At 37.3% G+C, this 20,709-nt stretch overlaps 1 protein-coding gene across 1 annotated transcript in view; it reads right to left on the bottom strand.

Moving 5' to 3' along the window:
- Nucleotides 1-20,709, bottom strand: part of FAT4 (FAT atypical cadherin 4) — a 330,870-nt gene that overhangs the window by 33,165 nt on the left and 276,996 nt on the right. Inside the window, exons 10-11 of the mRNA XM_077476878.1 lie at nucleotides 17,341-17,445; nucleotides 9,631-9,938 (exon numbers count right to left, since the gene is read on the bottom strand). Coding sequence (XP_077333004.1) covers nucleotides 9,631-9,938; nucleotides 17,341-17,445 — 413 coding nt within the window. The remainder of the gene's footprint in view (nucleotides 1-9,630; nucleotides 9,939-17,340; nucleotides 17,446-20,709) is intronic.

The raw sequence follows: 20,709 nt of genomic DNA, 5'->3' as shown, positions 1-20,709 counted from the left end.
AGGTTCTTCAACACATTAAATAAATATATTAACACATATGTCTGGAACTCAGATAGGCCAAGAATAGCACGTAACATCCTCCATAGATAAAAAAAAAAAACAAGGCGGGGTAAACTTACCAAATGTTCAACTTTATCATAAGGCAATGATACTAGACCAATTTAAAGCATGGTTTCAACCTACCCCTACCAAACATTGGGTCAATATAGAAAAATGTATCTTACTAAATAGAGACCTAACCTCCTTATTGATCGCAAGTGCCACAAGCCAGAAAGTTTATATAGGCAATGCAGCCTCTATCCTGGCAGCTATGGAAGCTTGGAATTCCTCCCTCCAAGACCTTCCCTAGAATGACTCCCTAAGAGCCATCACCATCCCTGCAACTGCTTATGAATACCTCAAACCCTAATTTTCAGTAGACACTAGAACCAATACAGGACAAATGCCGCTAGGAGAGATGCAAAAGTCCCAAAGTATGAAAACGCTATATAAAACAGCCAAAATAAAACATTTCCACAGTAACTACCCTAATTCCTTTGTAAAAGTGAATAATGCAATTTGGCCATACTATAATAATATATTGTCACCCAAGAAAGGGATATTGTGGTTCTATAAATACCTAAACAACCAACAGACTACATCAAAACCTCTCCAAATTACTAGATGGGAAAAAATTATAAAAACAGAATACTCCCCCATAGAATGGAATAAAGCACTCAATATAACCCTGAGCTCTTCCCACTTGTACCTCTCATTGGGAGAATGCTATAAAAATAACCTATAACTGGTATATGACACCAGCCAAACTTAACCGTATATTGCCAGCTACCCCTTTGGTATGCTGGCGCCAATGTGGACCAAGAAAGGCACTTACTCCACATTCTATGGTCATGCAAGTACATAAAAAATGTCTGGGAATCAATGTTCGTCTTAATTTCACTCATTACTACAACAAAAACTGAGCCATGCCAAACATTGTCCCTCTTTGGAATGCGACTAGACCACTTTCCCAAACAGTTCTTAACAATAGCCTCACATATCCTAATAGCAGCTCGAATGTCAATAACAAATAAATGGAAACAGCCAACAATTCCCAATATCTCTGAAGTTATCCATAGGGTAAATGTAAACTGCATTTGTGAAAAAATACATAGTGGGCCAAAACAACTGAATACATTCTTTTGATAAAACATGGATATCTTGGGTCCAGGAGTTTAACCTAACACACTTCTGAAATAGCCTTCAACTGGTTTCCTCTGATTCACTTGGGCAGCACCTGCTCTTTGACCCCAAACACATCAAAATTAAGCATTTTAAGTATGTATAGATGACATCTCCGTATCCAATGTTCATGGATAACTAGTTGGACTTGAAACATATATCAAACTATTTAGTTATGTACTATCTTGTTTTCAAATTATAACCTGATTGTACCAGTTTTATCTCACCTTGTTCATTATCCATCTAATGATTGCAAGCGCAAGGAACTACCTAGTTACCTTATCTCATATTGTATGTATGCAATAATTTGTGCTTCGTGAAAAATACCAATACAAATATTTGAAAGAAACTTACTTGACCCAAACCCTGGCACTGACCTAGATTAAACCTTGATCTAGATATTTTTTCTTGTTTTTCCCTTTCTGTAAGGAGAGAGAAAGATACATTCTATCTTTCCTCTCCATTCAGAGAGAGAGAGAGAAACACAGGGGCAGGCTTCACAGAGATTGACCACTGTGTTAGCCAATCAGAGGTCACCCAGAATCAGGGTTTCTGGGTCCCGATTGTTAGTACAGGTCCTCGGTGACACCCTGGTCTCTCTACTGGGAGCAGGCTGTGTAGCGCACTCACTGCACAAAGGGAGATAGGCTTATATGCAGCCCCATGGGAAAAAGCCCAGTGCAGTGCGGTCGCATATATGTGTTACGTCGGCTTCGACACAAAGATAAGGGAAAAATTGGTTTGCAAAATTAACATTTACTACTCATTTAATAAATCAATAACATAAAATATAAAATGTTATATATTTAACTTTGGGTAGTCCTTCCCACTGGTGTATATAATTAAAGCCTATCTAAATCCAAAAACATAAAATTTTATATATTGCAGCTTACCAGTCCTTCAATGTGGTGGCTTTGTTAGTTTTCTTTTTTGGTCTTTTTCCTTTATTTTTATCTGGTGATACAACTAGTAATATACTTCTTATCTTAGACCCCATTCATACCTGAGCATATTGTAGCTTGAAGCCTGAAGCTACAAAACGCTAGAGGGGAAAAAATCTATTATTCTCAATGGAGATGGTTCACATCTCCACTCCATGTCGCCTGAAGCCGAACACCTGAAGCTCAAACAAGTTCCGGACCCTTTTTTGTCGCTCGAATTGAGCAGATTTGGGCGTTTTTCTTCCTTTAACATTGGTGACCTTTTGCCCTGCACAAAATCGCCGCAAATCATGGTAAAAACCGCTGCAAAAACCGCCGCAAAATTGCGGTAAATTCACGCGATTTTCTGCTTGAAAACGCTATGCTCAGGTGTGAATGCAGCCTTAGGGTGAAGGCACTCTTGGAGCCACCCTTGGACAGCAGTGCTGTCGGTCTGTAGAGAGAGTAGTGTTAGATTCACAAGCAAATGTAGATGGATTAGACTAATTAAGGCTGACATCCAGCTAACACTTTTCAGGAAGTTATAGTTTGTTTCTTTTTTCATTTGGGAAAAAGGTTTTATATAAATAAATAAAAATCTGACCATTGTAAGCACTCCTATCATTGTTAAATGGTTTATCTCAATCCATTAACTGGTAATATATGCAATATTTTACACTTTTGGGGTTTAGATATGCTTTAACTTCTAGAGGGGATTATAGTAGCTGCAATATATTACATTTTTGGGGGTTTAGATATGCTTTAACTTCTACAGGGCATTATAGTACTAAGTAATATGAGTGGTTCTTTTCACTGCCATTAGGTGGTGCTAAAAGCAGAGGATCTACAGTAAAATCATGACATGGTATGCATCATTTTAGCATACAGTAGATGAAATTTCCAGTTTCACCATCCACAGCACTGGGAAGCAGAAAAAAAAGCAAACTGTCTCTCACACAGTGACATGAAAATGTATGGTATAGATCAATGCAGATGGAAGCGAATACAGCGTGTCTTCAGAATAACTGAAGGGTTGTGTTTTCTTAACACCATTTTATAAGGTTAAAGCAACAGATTTATCATAACCTAAGTAAAGAGTGTAAGACGTGTTTAAATATTTTTGTTCGCTAGAAAGTGGTATTAATTAATCATGATGATGCACTCCAGAATTATAATTCTTCGATAAGGCTGTTCATTGTTTAACATGCATTACATTACAAATGTAATGTAAATGTGAGAACTCAGCATTTCTAAATATGTTTGATGGGAGAATCTCTAACACTAGTTTTTCAACTTTATTATAGTATCTTCCCTTGTTATGCGGACCTGGATGGGGTGGTCTTAAAGTGATTGTAAAGGCTCATTTTTTTTCCTATAAACATAACAAACATGCTATACTTACATGCTCTGTTGCAGTTAATTTGCACAGAGCAGCCAAGATCCTCCTCTTTGCGGGTCCCTCTCATGTGCTCCTGGCCCCTACCTCCTGTTCAGTGCCTCCACGGCAAGCAGCTTGCTATGGGGGTACCCGAGCTGAGTCACAGCTCCCTGTGTCCATTCAAACATGGATCACTGACCCGGCCCCGCCCCCTCTCTCCAAATAGTGCTGCTGCTGTGTCTTAGCCAATCAGGAAGGAGAATCTGCATGGCTGAGACACTTGTGGACATCCCTGAAAAGAGAGGGAACTCAGGTAATACCCTGTACACGTGGTCGGACTTGTTGTCGGAAAATCCGATCGTGTGTGGGCTCCATCTGACTTTTTCCGTTGGAATTTCCGACACACAAAGTTTGAGAGCAGGATCGAAAATTTTCTGACAACAAAATCCGATCGTTTAAATTCCTTTCGTGTGTAGACAATTCCAACGGACAAAGAGCCACGCAGAATAATAAATAATAGAATAAATTACGAGACAAAAGCTATTGGCTACTGCCCTCTTTATAGTCCCATCGTACGTGTTCTACGTCACCTCGTTCTGAACGATCGGATTTTCCGACAACTTTATGCGACCGTGTGTACGCAAGACAAGTTTTGATGGCTTTTGTAGTCAGAATGTTCGACTGTGTGTATGAGGCATAAGTGTTAGGGGGGCTTCTGCACACAGAAGGGTTTTTACCTTCTGGATTTAGAATCACCTTAAGTTATATGAGGACCAGTTTATTAAGGTGTGTGAGTTATTTTAGCTGTATTAATTTAACCTCATGAAAATATCCAATTCGCAAACACAGATATGTAGATATTTAAAGAATAAAATATTTAGGTAATCAAACTTCTATTTCTAAAAAAAAGCTATATTTTATGTAATGAACCAGTATTTTATCTCCAACTTTAGAGACTTATTTTTCTGCTCTCCTCAGTAGACACAATAGAGAAACTCACAAGTCACTCATTATTTAGTATAATCAGTGACAACCTAATGCCACGTACACACGATCGGAATTCCGGCCAGAAAAAGACCGATGAGAGCTTTTCATCGGAAAATGCGACCGTGTATATGCTCCATTGGAATTTAGCTGTCCGAATTTCTACCAGCCAAAAATTGATAGCATGTTCTCAATTTTCCTGACGGAAAAACTTTCTATCAGAAATTCCGATCGTGTGTATGCAATTCCAACACGCCAAAAATCACGCATGCTCAGATTCAACTACGAGACAGATGCTTTTGGCTACTGGCTATTGAACTTCCTTTTTCTAGTCCCGTTGTACGTGTTGTACGCCACCGCGTTATAAACAATTGGAATTTGGTGTGACAATGTGTAGGCAAGACAGCTTGAGCCGAATTCTGTCGGAATTCCGTCGGGAAAACCATAGAGAATTCCGATCGCGTGTACGCGGCATAAGAAGTGATAACCGCTGTGACGATTTTCATGAATTAAATTTTACATAGACATTTCAGTAATGAGTTTAAATATTTGATTTCTTAAAATACTACAAGACATACCACAACATGTGATATTTGTATTACTAATGTGAGAAAATATGTTTTAAGAGTAAGCAATATTTCCATACACATGATAAAACCATTGCACAGTAAAGCACAGAACGCATACTTCAACGTTTTTGCAAATGAGCCTCATGGTGCCCTGCGCCACAACGAAATAAATGGTGTCCTTCCAATTAATAATTGTAACCCTACCTAATCTTAAACTATTACCAAAATAATCTTACACTTCTAATAAAAAATGTCCCAGCTAAAGTATTAGAAATGATCAAATACCTTTGCCAAACATGACAACCAGATGTCTGGACGCCACTGCAGTAGCAGTACAAAGCAGTCAAAGGAGTGCTTACTCTTGTTTTTATATTTTAGCTATATCCCTCTACTGTATTGATGATCCTTCACTGTGGAGCCATAGCCTGGAAGAAGGAAGGTGACATGTCGACATCACCTAAATGCAGTAGAGAAAGGTTGGCTGTACTGTCTTGGGCTGTGTAAATCTCAGGGCTAGTTGGCCAAAAATCCAAAGTAAGGCAGATCCCATACATGTATTTTAACTATGGATTTAGTTGTATGACTGGAGTTCATCTTTGTGGCCTTCGCATGGAACTCTTCCTTGACCTCCCAAGTCCTTATTACAGTATTCCCCATTATACGAAGTAAACGTTTTTAGGGCAGTGAGACAGCTTTAACAAAGTTAGAAGGAATGGTAAGAATGAATGGAAGGAGCAAAGGAATATAACTCCAACTAATACAATCATTTTTCTTTATTTTTATCGCATGGTTTTAAGAGATGAAAACCCAGATGTGGTGCCCCCATGGAATGCTACAATGTGTAGCCTCATAAGCTGCATGTAGCTAATTCTGGCTATGATGCCAAGTTCCACATAAATATCTAACATACAGTATGTCCAAAGACTGACTCCACATTCATTGTCAGTACCCTCTAATAAGTTTAAAAATAATTTTTTTCTGTGAAAATAATAGATGTTTGCAAAAGACTGATGATTTGCCAACATTTTTAGCAGTCATTTTGAGTTCAATATTAGAAGTAGAAATAACTGAACCTGCCACATTAGAGTATACTAGCAGTAGCTAAGAAATTGTAAAATGGAAGGATTAGTGTACCATGAGTTATAAATACATAATTATGATTTGCTTCTAATATCCAACACACCTTAAGGTTTTTTTCAAAAACACCATAGATTTCAATATGGACTGCAAAATAAGCTGAAAGCGGAGTTCCAGGCTTTTTTAAGTTTATTGAAAGTCAGCAGCTACAAAAAGTGTAGCTGCTGACTTTTAACAAACATGCACTTACCTGTCCCATGGTGCAGCGATGTAGCCGCACGGAGCCTCACGCCTCTCCCCTTCCTTTCCGCAGTGCCACTATAGAAACTGTGGGCACCCGGCCATGACAGCTTGCAGCTTCATGGCCGGGCGCGTGTCAGCTCCTGTACCTTTCTAACCCTTAAGGACAAGAGCAATTTTTTGATTTCCACTATGGCCCTGTTTATTTGGCAATAACATTGTCATTGTTACCAAACCAAGGACCTTGCATTCACCATATCCTACAGTACACAGAACATGGAAATGCAATTATTTTATTAAATATGAACTGATAAATACCTTTTCTTATCGGCAGTATATAGCACTCTTGTGAATTCTATCAGTGTCCAGCCGGGCACTGGTTAAAGCATGTAGGAGGCATTTTCATTCTGCTCTGACTGTCCTATGAAGCTGCATGACCCCTTACCCTCTGTCTGGACAGTGCTGGTTGGCCCAGTGCTTATTGGATTTAAGTATTACAGGTGATGTGTATTTGTGTAATGAGGGAGGGTGTGGCCTAAGGAGCAGTGTTAATTTTGACATCATATTTTGATGTAGTTTTAGTTATAGTCTTTTGACTAAAATGCCATTTTATTTTCAGTTGTATTTTAGTCATCTGAGTAGGCTAAAATCGAATAGGTTTAGTTAAATTTGAATGCATTATTTCTTTAGAAGTGCCAAACGTTATATACTCCTCGAGTAAAAATATAATACGATTTTTATTGTATATGGTATTAAAGTGATTAAAAGGCTTATTTTTATTTATTTTTTAAATAACAAACATGTCAGAGTAGCCCCAATCTTCGACTTCTGGGGTCCCCCAGCAGCGTTGGTAGCTCCTCCCCACATCGTATAACCCTCTAGGAGAAGCGCTTTCCCGGGGGATTACCTTGCGTCCATACATGCAGAATGGCGCACTCTGCCCTGCCGCTGTGTCATTGTATTTGATTGACAGCAGCAGGAGCCAATGGCTGCACTGCCCTCAATCTAGGCAATCAAGATCTGAGACAACGGGCTGAGGGGTAGAGCGCTTCTCCAGCGTGGGAATTACAGGACTCAGGTGAGTAAGACGGGGGGCTGGGGGACCAGTCAGTGACAGTTTTCTCATCTTAATGCATAGGATGCATTAAGTAGAAAAAAATGGGGGTTTACAAGCCCTTTAAGGTTTGAATATGCACTACAGACACAGATTTAGCCATTGTGATATAAATTAATTTTAGTTTTAGTTTTAGTTTAGTTTAGTTTTAGTTTTAGTCATATTTTAGTCTTTTGACTAAAATGTCATTTTACTTTTAGTTGTATTTTGGTCATCTGAATTGTTTTAGTTTTAGGTGTATTTAATGGACTAACATAGTATTAATTTAGTAGATGAAAATAAAACTGCTAAGCAGATCAACACCCTATATTAAGGTGTGAATAATTATTAGGCAGCTTCTTTTTCTTGGGAAAAATGGGCCAAAAAAAAAAGATTTAACTGACTCAGAAAAGTCAAAAAATTAAAAAGTCTTTCAGAGGGATGCAGCACTTTTGAAAGATATTGGGCATGATCAGAGAACCATCAAACGTTTTGTTGCAAATAGTCAACAGGGTTGCAAGAAACATGTTGAAAAAAAAAAGACACAAATTAACTGCCAAAGATTTAAGAAAGATTCAAATGTGAAGCTACTAGGAGCCCATTATCCTCCAGTGCTGTCATATTCCAGAACTGCAACCTACCTGGAGAGCCCAGAAGTACAAGGTGTTCAGTGCTCTTAGAGAAATGGCAGAGGTAAGGGTGGCTGAAACCCAACCACCACCGAACACAAGTTGAAAGGTCAAGACTCGGCCAAGAAATATCTGAAGACAGATTTTTCCAAGGTTTTATGGACTGATGAGATTAGAGTGACTCTTGACGGACCAGATGGATAGGCCTGTGGCTGGAATAGTCATGGGTACAGAGCTTCACCTTGACAACAGCAAGGTGGAGGTGGGGTACTGGTATGGGCTGGTATTATTAAAGATTACCTTTTCGGGTTGAAGATGGCCTCAAAATCAACTCCCAAATCTACTGCCAGTTTTTTTAGAATACACTTTCTTCAAGAAGTGGTACAGGAAAAAGTCTGCATCTTTCAAGAAGACCATTATATTTATGCAAGACAATGCTCCATCACATGCATTGAAGTACTCCATTGCGTGGATAACCAGTAAAAGAATAATGACATGGCCCCCTTCTTGAATTGATCTAAACCCTACTGAAAACTTGTGGGCCCTTCTTAAATGAGAGATTTATGGTGAAGAAAAACAGTACATCACGGGTCTGCAAGGCTCTGCTTGCTGCTGCACAAAAAGATTGTCTACAGATCAAGAAACTGCCAGACTCAATGAATGGAAGGGTTATGACTGTTATTGAAAGGTGGCTATATTGGTCACTGATTTTTTTTTTTTAAATGTCAGAAATGTTTGTAAATGTTTGTACATTATTCTCACTTTAACAGATGAAAATAAACAAGTGAGATGGGAAAATGTTTGTTTTTTCATTTAGTTGCATAATAATTCTGCACACTAATAGTTGCCCAATAATTGTGCACATGTTGATATTCTCTTAAGAAAGCCAAAACCTCACTTTTACTTTCTTAAAAACTCAGGTTTCATGTTTATTAACATTTTGCATTGACCGAGAGCACTGTGCACTGTGTGCACAATTAGTCAAGTTGTATTTCGAGGATTCATTTCATTATTCAACAACTACAGTGCTCTCAGTCAATCCAAAATGTTAATAAACCTCAAACCTGAATATTAAAAAACCCTGATCTACTGGATCAGATCCATGAAAGAGACTATGAGTACAATCCCCTGCTCTTTTATCAGAGATTGTGTCTCAGCCACCTTGGAGGCCCTACAAGTGACTGCTAACACTGGCAATACATTGTCAATTCTCATTAGATTCATTGTTATTGGGTAACTATGCATGCAAGGTGGTCACCAGACCTCATAATTGTCAAAGATGTTATTTATATTGCTTTAGAAAACTGAGCAAATGCACAGATTTATCATAGTAGATTATCAATACAGAAGTGTAATATGTGAAACAAATCACACATTATGCAACTACAACTAACAACGTATACAGCAAGAGTAAAGTAACACAATTTTCAACAAAGCCACATGCTCACACTGCATGCAATATATTTTTCTACTAAATCTACTAAATGCTGTGAAATGACAATAGAAAAAAAGCCCTTACCATTCCAGCTCTGCGTGCAATCACCGTATGGAAATGTCCATCTGAAACCTTCTTCATTGTGGTTAGTTTGTATGTTCCACTGCCCAAGTTGTAGGAAAACCTCATCCTCTCTTCTACAATCTCCAAAGCAAGGAATTCAGCTGTATCACCAGTCTGGTTATCGTAACTGTACAGTAGTAACGCATTGGGTTTGATGGTAGAAAATTTCATATAAATGTAATTATTGTTTGGGTCCAGACTGGGAAACTCCATGTACGAAAGCTCCTCAAATCCATAACTATTTAATTCACAGTGTTTTCCAAAGACACCTATACAGCAAAGGAGGATAAAAAGAAAAGACTGATATTAAACAGCATGTCCATGTTTGTAAGCTACTATGGCAAGAGCTATAAATAGCTATCCAATATAAATTAACAAAATATGTGTCTGTAATATATACCTGTATTATTTAGAGGACAGTATGACGCAATATATAATGAATAACAACTAGAACCCTAACAAATGACTTTATGTATAACAAATGTAGGTAAGGACTAAGCAAAGCACTACCCTTGGCACTATTCACAAACATAAATAAAAAGCAAAATCTTGAATGAATTTGCCAGTTTAGGATATCACCTTCTTTTCATTAGGACATGACTAATTGTACCTAAATATGCGTATATGCTAACAGAGAGAAACATTTGACCATAGATTTACTGAGCCACATATGCATGTATAGTCATACAATATAAAATTAAGTAAGACCTAATAAAGTCAAACACTTGAGTTTCAGCTCAAGAAACATTCTAACTGGCTACTAATGTAAAGTAGAGATTATTTTTATTACAATTAAAGTAAAATGTCTTAAAAAACCCTATATATACCCAGTGAAGTGACTGGCCTCAGATGATACGCAGAGATTAAACAAATCCTCCTACATAAGTTGTAACTGGTTATCTGCAGCCTCTCTTCACTACAGCTTTCCAAAACACCCAGATCAACGGCTCAGCTGTCAGCTCCAGAAGGCAGAAGGCGTGGATCAGATGTCACACACTGCACATTATTGGACAGGTAGCTGAGTGTAATCTGAAACTTGATTGGAGAGAATGGACACATCCCCCTCTACACAATCTCATAGGGAAATATCCAAAGTCGAGGCTGCCAATCACCTTCTGTGTGCTGGAGAGAAAGCGGGCCATATCATGAGATACTTTGATGTTGACGTAACCTGTCAGAAGTGACCCATGCAGATAGACAAGAAAGCTTTGGATTGAGGCAAGTACTCACTGTAGGGTATGCCTGGATCACTTTTCATATCAGAGGTTTACAAGCACGTTAACCAGTTAACTTTAGCCAGTTAAAATTTCTGTCTGGTGTTTTTTTCAGCATGTGACTCCCTTATCCTAAAGGCCCCTAGGTTCATCAATCAATCAACACTACCCTCTCTCTAAGTACTCTAAATAACAAAGACCTAGTTTTACCGTACAGCTTGCACAGATCATGCTCTCTATCCTTAGCCAGCTTAGTGCTCAAGCACATATAAAGCCATTGAACAGATTACTAAAAAACTGAATGTTAGTATTGAATAAAAAGGTCTGAATTTTTTTAAACTACAGTACTACTATGCACAGCTGGCAAGTTTTCAAACTTACATACATTCACTGCTTTGTCAAAAGTTTGAAGCTAGACTATGCCATTCACTATTTTTTTTGCAATCATTTTACATTCAAGACATAAATGTCTGATTTGTAAATTTAGCACTATGTACCATTTCTAGAACTCAGTATTTTATTATCCTAACATTTTTACCAGGATGAGCTAAAGCGAATCATCAAACAAAAGTTTAGAGCCTAGGCCCAGGTAGAGAATACAAAATGAGTACAAGAGATGGCCTCATTATGCAGGTATTTGTTAATGTTTTTCTTCCATTGCAAATGTAGTCAAATGTAGCTTCCTGCACTTCATTAATCATATTCTGTCTCTCATTCCTTCTGTTTTTTAAGCATGCTTTCGCATGGAAACCAATGGAGGTATTTTAGAAAGATGAAGTTGCTTCATTTTTCATGTGAACTTGCTGTGCCTGATCTCTTCTTTAGTGTGTTATCCAAAGAGACAAAACGTATGATTTAATGATATATATAAAAAAAAATGGGGGAATTTGGCTTACCTCTTATACAGCCTCATTAAACCCTAAATCCTGTTCTTATAAATTTTAGTGAAGTGTATGAAATAATCTAGTTAAAAAGTAAGGTCATCTGGATATGTAGAGTCCTGGCTTATCTTTAACGAGAATGCACGTTTCTTTATTTCTTTGTAAATGTTGATGGCAACAGATAGGAGTTAAAACATAAAATGGACATTTCTGACATCATACACTTATTTTATCACCTTTTTCAGTTTGGACATACTTGGTGCTAACTTGTATTGGAGCAAAATTCCATTCCTTATAAAGTTACATTGCATGGAAAATGTGAGCTTACCACTAAAAACATTTGATTTTTAAGTGTGAATGAAAAATAAACACTTCCTTTACTGGGCTGAAATCTAATTAAGCAGGGAGGGTGTTAACTGTTTTCATAGGCCTATTTTAACAAATATGTTGTATTCTGTTAAATTAGTAAATCCAGATATTGCCTGGATTGCATTACTGCTGTGGAGAACATTTAGGAAAAATTGCTTATTTTCAAGTTCATAATCAACACATATGTCTACTCCATTGAATTTATTTAATAATAGGAAAGCAATACAAGCAAAATAAAAAAACAAAAAACAAACATTATTATTATTATTTTTTTTAAACATTTAATAAAATATACACATAATTCTAGGGTTTCATGTGTTCCGGATCTTCATCCCTGAATGGACAGGGCCCTAAACGCTGGTACTACTTGCTACAGTGTTCAGCTGCAGCTTGCCATAGTGTGATAGGCTGCCTGCAGTGGGACAGGATGTAAGGACAGTTCAGAGTCTAAGGTTACCCCTAGCACCCTGGCATGTGGGGACGGACTGATAGACGTGCCATTGATCTTGACAGAGAAGTCAGGGGAGGGGACATGTGGGGGAGGAAATATTAAGAGCTCCCTTTTAGATAGATTCAGTTTAAGGAAGTGGTTTGACATCCAGGTTGATATGTCGTAAATCAGTGAAGCATGGTGAGATTGATGGAGTGAGCAGAGGGGCAGAGAGATAGATTTGGGTGTCATCAGCATATAAATGATAGTGAAAGCCATAGGAGGCTATCAGCTGACTCAAGGAGGATGTGTAGATTGAGAATAGTAGAGACCCAAGAACAGAACCTTGGGGGACCCCAACAGTAAGTTGTAAGTGACACTGAAGGTGCGATGAGATAGGTAAATTTCGAACCAACGAAGAGTGCCGCCATGGAGACCAAGCAAATTTAGTTTTTTGAGGAGGGGGAGATGGTCAACTGTATCAAAGACAGCGAAAAGGTTCAAAAGTCAGAGTACGGAATAATGACCATTGGTTTTGGCTGTTAGTAAGTAATTTGTGAGTTTTAGGGGGCGGTTTCTGTGGAGTGCTGTGGGCTAAGTCCAGACTGAAACAGGATCAAGAAGGTTATTCTCAATGAGGTAGTCGCTCAGTAGGTTGTAAACTAAATGTTCAAGGAGTTTGGAGGCAAAAGGGAGTAAAGAGATGGGTCCTAGGTTGTTAAGATTGGTGGGGTCCAGTGAGGCCTTTTTTGGTATGGGAGTGACTAGCTCATGCTTTAGAGGGTTGGGGAAGATGCCAGTAGAGAGGGAGAGGTTGAAGATATGAGTTAAGGAGTGTAGGATTGAAATATATGCAAAAATATATGCAATGTATTAAGAGAACAATGAGTTGGACTAGAAAAAATGACAAAAAAAGTAACCACCAAATCAAAAAATGAGAACATATGTATATCAATCGTAGGAGAGCAATCAAAAAGATACACGTAAAGAAAAAGTCACGTTACAAAATGAACCATATATGAATATATATACGTGTATACCATCAGATCGCAGATCCAACAAAAGAAAAGTCCTCTTTTAAACTCTTTTAAACATATATCTGAATATATATATATAAAAAAAGATACACATAGATATATATATATAAGAGTATCTGGAAGACACGGGACCAATCAACTATACAACGAAAGTTGCAAGAAACAAAAAAGCAACAAAAAACAAACAACAAAAAAAGTATAGGAGATAATATGCTAAAGTAAAATAAAAAATGCAGCAATGGATATGCCAATATTCACAAATGCTACATGGACGCAATAAACATCCTAAGAGAAAGGAAAGCAATCTAAAACCATCCAAGTATCAAAATAGATCGATAGAGTATTGTCACAACCATATGAACTACAATAATATATAGATACCAAAAGATAGTAACAAAATAGCATGACAGAAAGCCCTAAAAAACCTGTCCAGCAGAACGAGAAATGTTACATAGTAGGCAAAGTTGAAAAAAAACACAAGTCCATCAAGTCCAACCTACGTGTGTGGATTTTATGTCAGTATTACATTGTATATCCCTGTATGGCTGGGCAAAAACTGCAAAAACTCTAAATGGCAAAAAAAGACTTGAAAATTGCTGTTCACAGACACTCTCCATCCAATCTGACAGAGCTTGAACTATTTTGAACAGAAGAATGGGCAAAAATGTCACTCTCTAGATGTGCAAAGCTGGTAGAAACATCCCCAAAAAGACTTGCAGCTGTAATTGCAGCAAAAGGTGGTTCCACAAAGTATTGATTCAGGGGGCTGAATAGAAATGCACACCACACTTTTCATACATTTATTTTTTAAAAATTTGAAAACCATTTATCATTTTCCCTCCACTCCACAATTACGTGCCACTTTGGCACTGCATGATAACATATAATCAAAAGTTACCCTTTATCAAAGCACCATGTCAAATAATTAGTAGATCTGGAAATATTATTAGCTGAAATCGTATAAAAATAGCCCATCTAGTGGGCAGTGAGGATGTCTATCACATTAACTACTTAAGCACTGGACCATTTGGCTGGCAAAAGACCAGAGTGATTTTTGCGATTCGACACTGCATCGCTTTGACAATTGCGCGTTCGTGCAACGTGGCTCCCTAACAAAATTGACGTCCTTTTTCCCCCACAAATAGAGATTTCTTTTGGTGGAATTTGATCACCTCTGCGTTTTTTATTTTTTGCGCTATAAACAAAAAAATAGCGACAATTTTGAAAAAAAAAAAGCATTGTTTTTTACTATAATAAATATCCCCCAAAAATATCTAAAAAAACATTTTTTTCCCCCAGTTTAGGCCACTACATTTTCTTCTACATATTATTGGTAAAAAATCAAGAGTCAAGCAGAAGAGCAGCACTGGCTATTGAACTTCATTTTTCTCGGCTCATCGTACGTGCTGTACGTCACCGCGTTCTTGAAGTTCAGAATTTCCAACCAACTTTGTGTGACCGTGTGTATGCAAGTTTGAGCCAAAATCCGTCGGAAAAAAACCCATGGGATTTTGTTATCGGAATGTCCGATCGTGTGTACGCGGCATTAGTGTACACACTATAGAGAGATTTGCTTTGTTCATATTTCATGTCTGATGCTTAAAATCACTTTAAGGTTCCTCTTACTGGATACAGAAATCGCTGAAAGTCTACATGGATTGTTATTACAAACAAAAAAATGATAAATAAGACATTGTAGAAAATGAGCAAATAACAACTGGCCAAGGTGTTTTCACATCAATTCTGGACCACAGTAAGGAATATCCAAGCAACATCTTTCTCCAAGTATGATCTAAACTTCATTTTGAAGCAGTCCCCAAACATGTGTATTGGCTATAAGTCCTCAGTCTGATTTATTTGAACGTGTATACAAATTTCTCCTAGTGCAATAGCAGAGCTCTAACAATATACATTTTGGAAGTTTTCCATTGTTGCCTTTTTAACAACCAATAAGTAAATAATTATTGCAAATGATATTAAATGTCTTTGTTGCATTGGCTTGGAAAACTGCATAGTAGATGGCCAACATATGGATATGTACAAAAAATTTGAAATCTAAGCGTTTACACTTGTTTTATAACTATGTTTTTTATACATGCAATTCAGACATAGTGGGAATGAAAGGTTTCCAACTGTGCAGTTATTCTTACATGGACATGTCATAAACATATCTTTTGCTTTCTATATCTATATTTGGCTTCTTGTCTTAAACGATGACTTATTTAGAGCAATGTCCTTTGTTTCTCTTAGGCCTCAACAACAATGTCAAGATAACTAATTAACTGCCTTTCCCTTCATTCTTCCAAAAAGCTCTGATGAGCACACTGATAAATAGGGTTGTATGCACACAGAAAGGCTGGAAGCACACACCAACGGTTATGAGGTAACTGCTTTACGAGAATATATATCTCTGGCTTTCAAGGGAATGGAAAGAAGTGATTTACCAGACTGTGTCTTCCAAAATGTATGAAGACATAGTTCTAATTATTTAAAGACATCTCTCTTTAACTTTCTCAGCTGTTTTCTTTCCAAAAGCCGATCCTATTGGCACTTTACAAATATTCTGGTTCCAAGTCTGTATTATTCAAAATTAAGGATGAGCTCTAGTAAAGGTGATAGAGAAACTATGTGACTTCATAGGTTTTTGTTCCTGTAAAGTGAAGTATATTTGGATGAGATTTGGAAGTGTGATCACGACCATTGTATTATTTTACGGCTTATATGTTTTAATCCATTTTGTGCATACCAGGTGAATTTATATACTGTAATAGAAACCAAGTGCAGTTAACAAGGTCAATTTTGAGTTTTTTTACTAAGGTCAAATATGTTGCATAATTAGGATGAAGCTGTGGTGTGAAAAATAATTTTTTTTAAGTGACAGAACATTTGCATCAAATATCATGTACTTTTGGTCCTAATTATCACATTAACGTGATTAGCATGTAATAATTGACACATTTTCAGATAATCTCATTGTAATGGAATATATATTCTTTAGGAGTCGATCATAAGACTAAAAAAAGTTATTTTGAGTGATATGATATGCCTAAAACCTATGGAATATAGTGAACCATAAAGATGTTAATGAACTAGTTTTAGGCTGGGTTCACATTATTGCGAATTGGATGCGGCTTTCCCCGCAACCAATTTTCATAGCAGGAAATTGTGTCTGTCTTTCTCTCTCTCTCTCTCTCTCTCTCTCTGCAGTGGCTCTGGTGTGAATTTTACAGGAGCCCTGTGCATCTTTTGGTTAATTTCAGGTCCAAATTCTGACCAAAATTTGGGCTGAAATCTGACCTGATACGGTGAATGGAGACGCGCCGAACTCCTGCTGAGTTACTGTGTTCTATTGTGTGAACCCAGCCTTAGAGCCTGTTTCCTCACTCCACCTGAATATGCACAAAATTCTAATAAAGAACTCTCAGGCTGTGGTTGAACATCAATCTCTGTGTAAACCAATCAACCATGTCTTCAGTTAATAATCTTTGATGAGATTAGTCAGGTGTTCAAAAAAGGTTGTCTTTTCTCAACAACAGCAAATGCTATAGTTTCTCAGCCATAAACATATCCTTATACTTTAATATTTGATGAAAGAAGATCTAGACCAATTTTATGATGAACTGTCTCACAAGTCTTCCAGCCAGGCCATTTACACTTTTTCAAATCAATGCACTTTAATTTAGTTTAAATTGAAGTATCACGAGTCAATCAAAGTAATAACTGAAAGCATATATACTCACCAAAAGGACAATGACAGTAATATCCATCAACTCCACTTTGGCAAGATCCGCCATTAAAACAAGGGTTGCATTCACAATAATTAATAGCAGATTCACACAGTTTACCTATCAAAAAAAAAAATCATAATTGAGTTTATCAAAAATAAATAAGTATATCATATAATGTAGTTCAAAAGTCCTGCACATTCAGAAATGTAACATAATGCTATGCAGTTACAGGTGAAGGCAAGTCTACTGAGCGAATTCATCATAAGAACTATGATTGCAATATAGGAAGTCAGATTTTAGTTGAAGGGTTCCACTGCATCCACTTGTATTTGGTATATTGTATATATTAAATACACTGATATATGGTATTTAGGAAGATAGCAATAAACACCTACTGTAGTGTATTATTCTATTTTGAAGTATGTAACATTTTTACTACCTGAACTAAAAGCAGCTGTGCAGCATACAGGCACATAATTGGGTATACAAGGTACACATTCACTTTGCTAATTACTCATTCCTTACGCTAAGTTCACATCTATGTGTTTTTTTTGCGGCCCATGTGGGCTGCCATTCCTGCGTTTCCACAAAAAAGGTGGCTGCAGGGAAGGTGGCTGCAGGGAAATCACATGGTCTTTTTACCCCATTCATCTTTTGAACATGCACTGCGATTTTACATGCCTGGAGGTGCCATTCAGAATCAATGGCAGCCCGTGTGCTTTTGCAGAGTAGTGCGTTTTCACTGCGGGTGCGAGAAAAGTTGTGATTCTCGCACCTGAAGCCAGGCACAGAAGTGTAAACCTAGCCTTATGGCTTTCGAAAATGTTCCATAATGTTTTAGACTTGCTGTTAACATTGAAATGATGAAATTATACAAAATTAAAACAAATAGGTATATTCTGGTCCACAGTTTTATAAAAAATCTCATACATTTCAATTAAGAAAAAAATACAGATTAATACTGTATATCCTTATATCCTAACAGGCAATGGTTGACTTTGCCTCTCAATCCAAAGAAAAAGGTGCAATCTAAAGTAGAGCATGCCATTAATGGATGCTATGCAGAGCTAAAAAAAGATGTAACCCTGGGATGACAGGAAAAAAAACATATCTGTCAGATTATGTGAGTGAATTTTGCTTGAGTTTATTGTTTTGGTAAGTCTTAGAGAACCTAATAGTAAGACTTCTTACTGTGATGGGTTTGTCCTGCATGGGTGGTGGAAGGAATGATTAACCTAATATAGTAGTCTTATAAAAGTAACAAAAAAAAATGTAATATGAGATATAACCAATAATCCTCTGCATTATGTAAAAAGGCTGTTTTATCCTGTATGCATAGACACCCCCCCCCCCCCCCTGCACTGTCTGGGGAAGGCCAGCTAAAACAGGCAGAGTAGCCAACCTGCACATGCTCAGTTGTGTCTTTTATGCTGGAGAGAACAGTTAGTTGTTCTCAGAGATAGTCAGGTCATCAAACATGTGGGCGTGTATAAAGGCTGCAGTGGAAATCTCCTCCTTCCTGAACTCTCAGCGCTGGAGAAACTGTGCAGTTTATCATGTAACCATGGTATACAGATCATCTAAAAAGGTATATAGTGGCAGTATTTAATGGTAAAAGAAGTTTTAAAAGCTGTGGGCACTGTGGGGGGGATAAACTATTTTCATATTCCCGGGTTTAGTAACACTTTAACGTAAAGCCCAGCTCCAGCCAAAACCTCTTTAAGGTTCTTATTGCCTCTTGTGTCCATGTATTTAACTTATGTCCTGCCCTAGGGCTAGGAAGAGTCAAGAATTCTTAAATGTGGCCACCAACAGAAAAAAAAAAAACCTTTCCCACATTTAAAAAACATGTTTTATTATTGTCTCTGCCTTCATTGAAGAGATATTGCTCATGTCTTGCCCCAGTGACCACAAGAAAATCTCCCCAATTGGGCACAGCAGCAATCTGGCAGAGACTCTAGCCCTTTCCTACTTTATCCAATAACAAAAAAAGTTTTATCTGAAGCTGTGCTTTAAACGTAAATGCAGTCAAACACATCAGCAAAACAGCAATAAAGAAAGAAAAATGTATATATTATGTGGAGAAACAACTTGCTAACTTAAAGATAAGGCCATCTTAAAATTGTCTGCTGGTTTTGGGGAGAGGTCCTACCCAACTACATTATGATAACAACTCCCTCTTTTGACTTGTAGCAGCCAATCAGTATTTTTGTCGGTCTACGGCACCAGAAGGAGATTTCTTTACTGGAGTTCCTGGCTCCACTCTCATCACAGCACTGATTATGTTACTTAGCTTTATTACTGTGGAGATTTAATTCAGGTGGATGGAGACAAAATATCAGGCATCCACCCAAAACCTTTCATATACAGTATAAGTGCACCTATAGGCTTCAATTGCATTTTACTTAGCTATCTAATTTACATGATTTTTTTATACATTGATACTAACACATGCGTTTCCATCTATAAATTTTTTTATTTTAAAATGAAAAAAAGGAAAAATAAATTTACATTTAAACCTTCACCAAAAGAATGTGATCACTAGATTTGTTCCTGCTCAAAAAGCCACATTTTAAGTGTGGATTTCCATCCTAAGTCCAGTTTATAAGATAATGACAATTCCACATGTTGAGAAATTTGCAGGCAATCAAACTGAATCATGAAGTGGACAGGGAATGTTTGAAGGAGTATGGTTCCGATCTATCAAATACTTTCATCCACAGAGATTTTAGCAACTAAATATGGTAAAACTTCATGTTGATTACAGAATAGTTCAGCTATACAGACTAATGTATAAGCGTGCACAGATAATGAAGAGCGATATATTAATATTCATTGTACTTTCTGGTCTATATAAATACCAGGACAGTTTGACCTCTGGCTCACTCGCAGGCAGCTGGGACTGTCTGACTCACTTAGTCATGATGGTTTCCAATTACATGCATTATAAACATAGACTATATAGAGCAATTGCACTATAAACAAGATATTTAAGCTATATGCAATAGTGTAGCTACAGCCTACGCTGCCCAGGATAGCTGAACTGCACTGCATTATAGAGGAGCCGGGTGCTAGATGAATATCTGAAGTTTAAAAAAGTCCATGGTCTGGTCTCAGTTTGATTTAACCTGATAGCACTTAGATTCTGCCACTGATGAGAATGTGAATCCATTTTAAGTTACACAAGCAATGGATACAAACTGTAAATGAGTGCTGGCAATGGTTACAACATTGTATTGAATCATAATGTCTGGTACTGGAAGAAAAATTACATTTTATGCTTATCCTGGATGTTTTCAAACAGAATGCACTGGACAAGTCCTGCACACACATTCTTTAGGGGTACTACTTATTGGATTGATTTCAAAACCTGTCCACCTG

The sequence above is a fragment of the Lithobates pipiens genome, unplaced genomic scaffold (assembly GCF_037356315.1).
Source record: "Lithobates pipiens isolate NorthernLeopardFrog02 unplaced genomic scaffold, aLitPip1_a1.2 Scaffold_13, whole genome shotgun sequence".
Lineage (NCBI taxonomy): Eukaryota > Metazoa > Chordata > Amphibia > Anura > Ranidae > Lithobates > Lithobates pipiens.
Note: the sequence above shows the minus strand (reverse complement) of the source record. Positions and strands in the feature narration are given on the sequence as shown.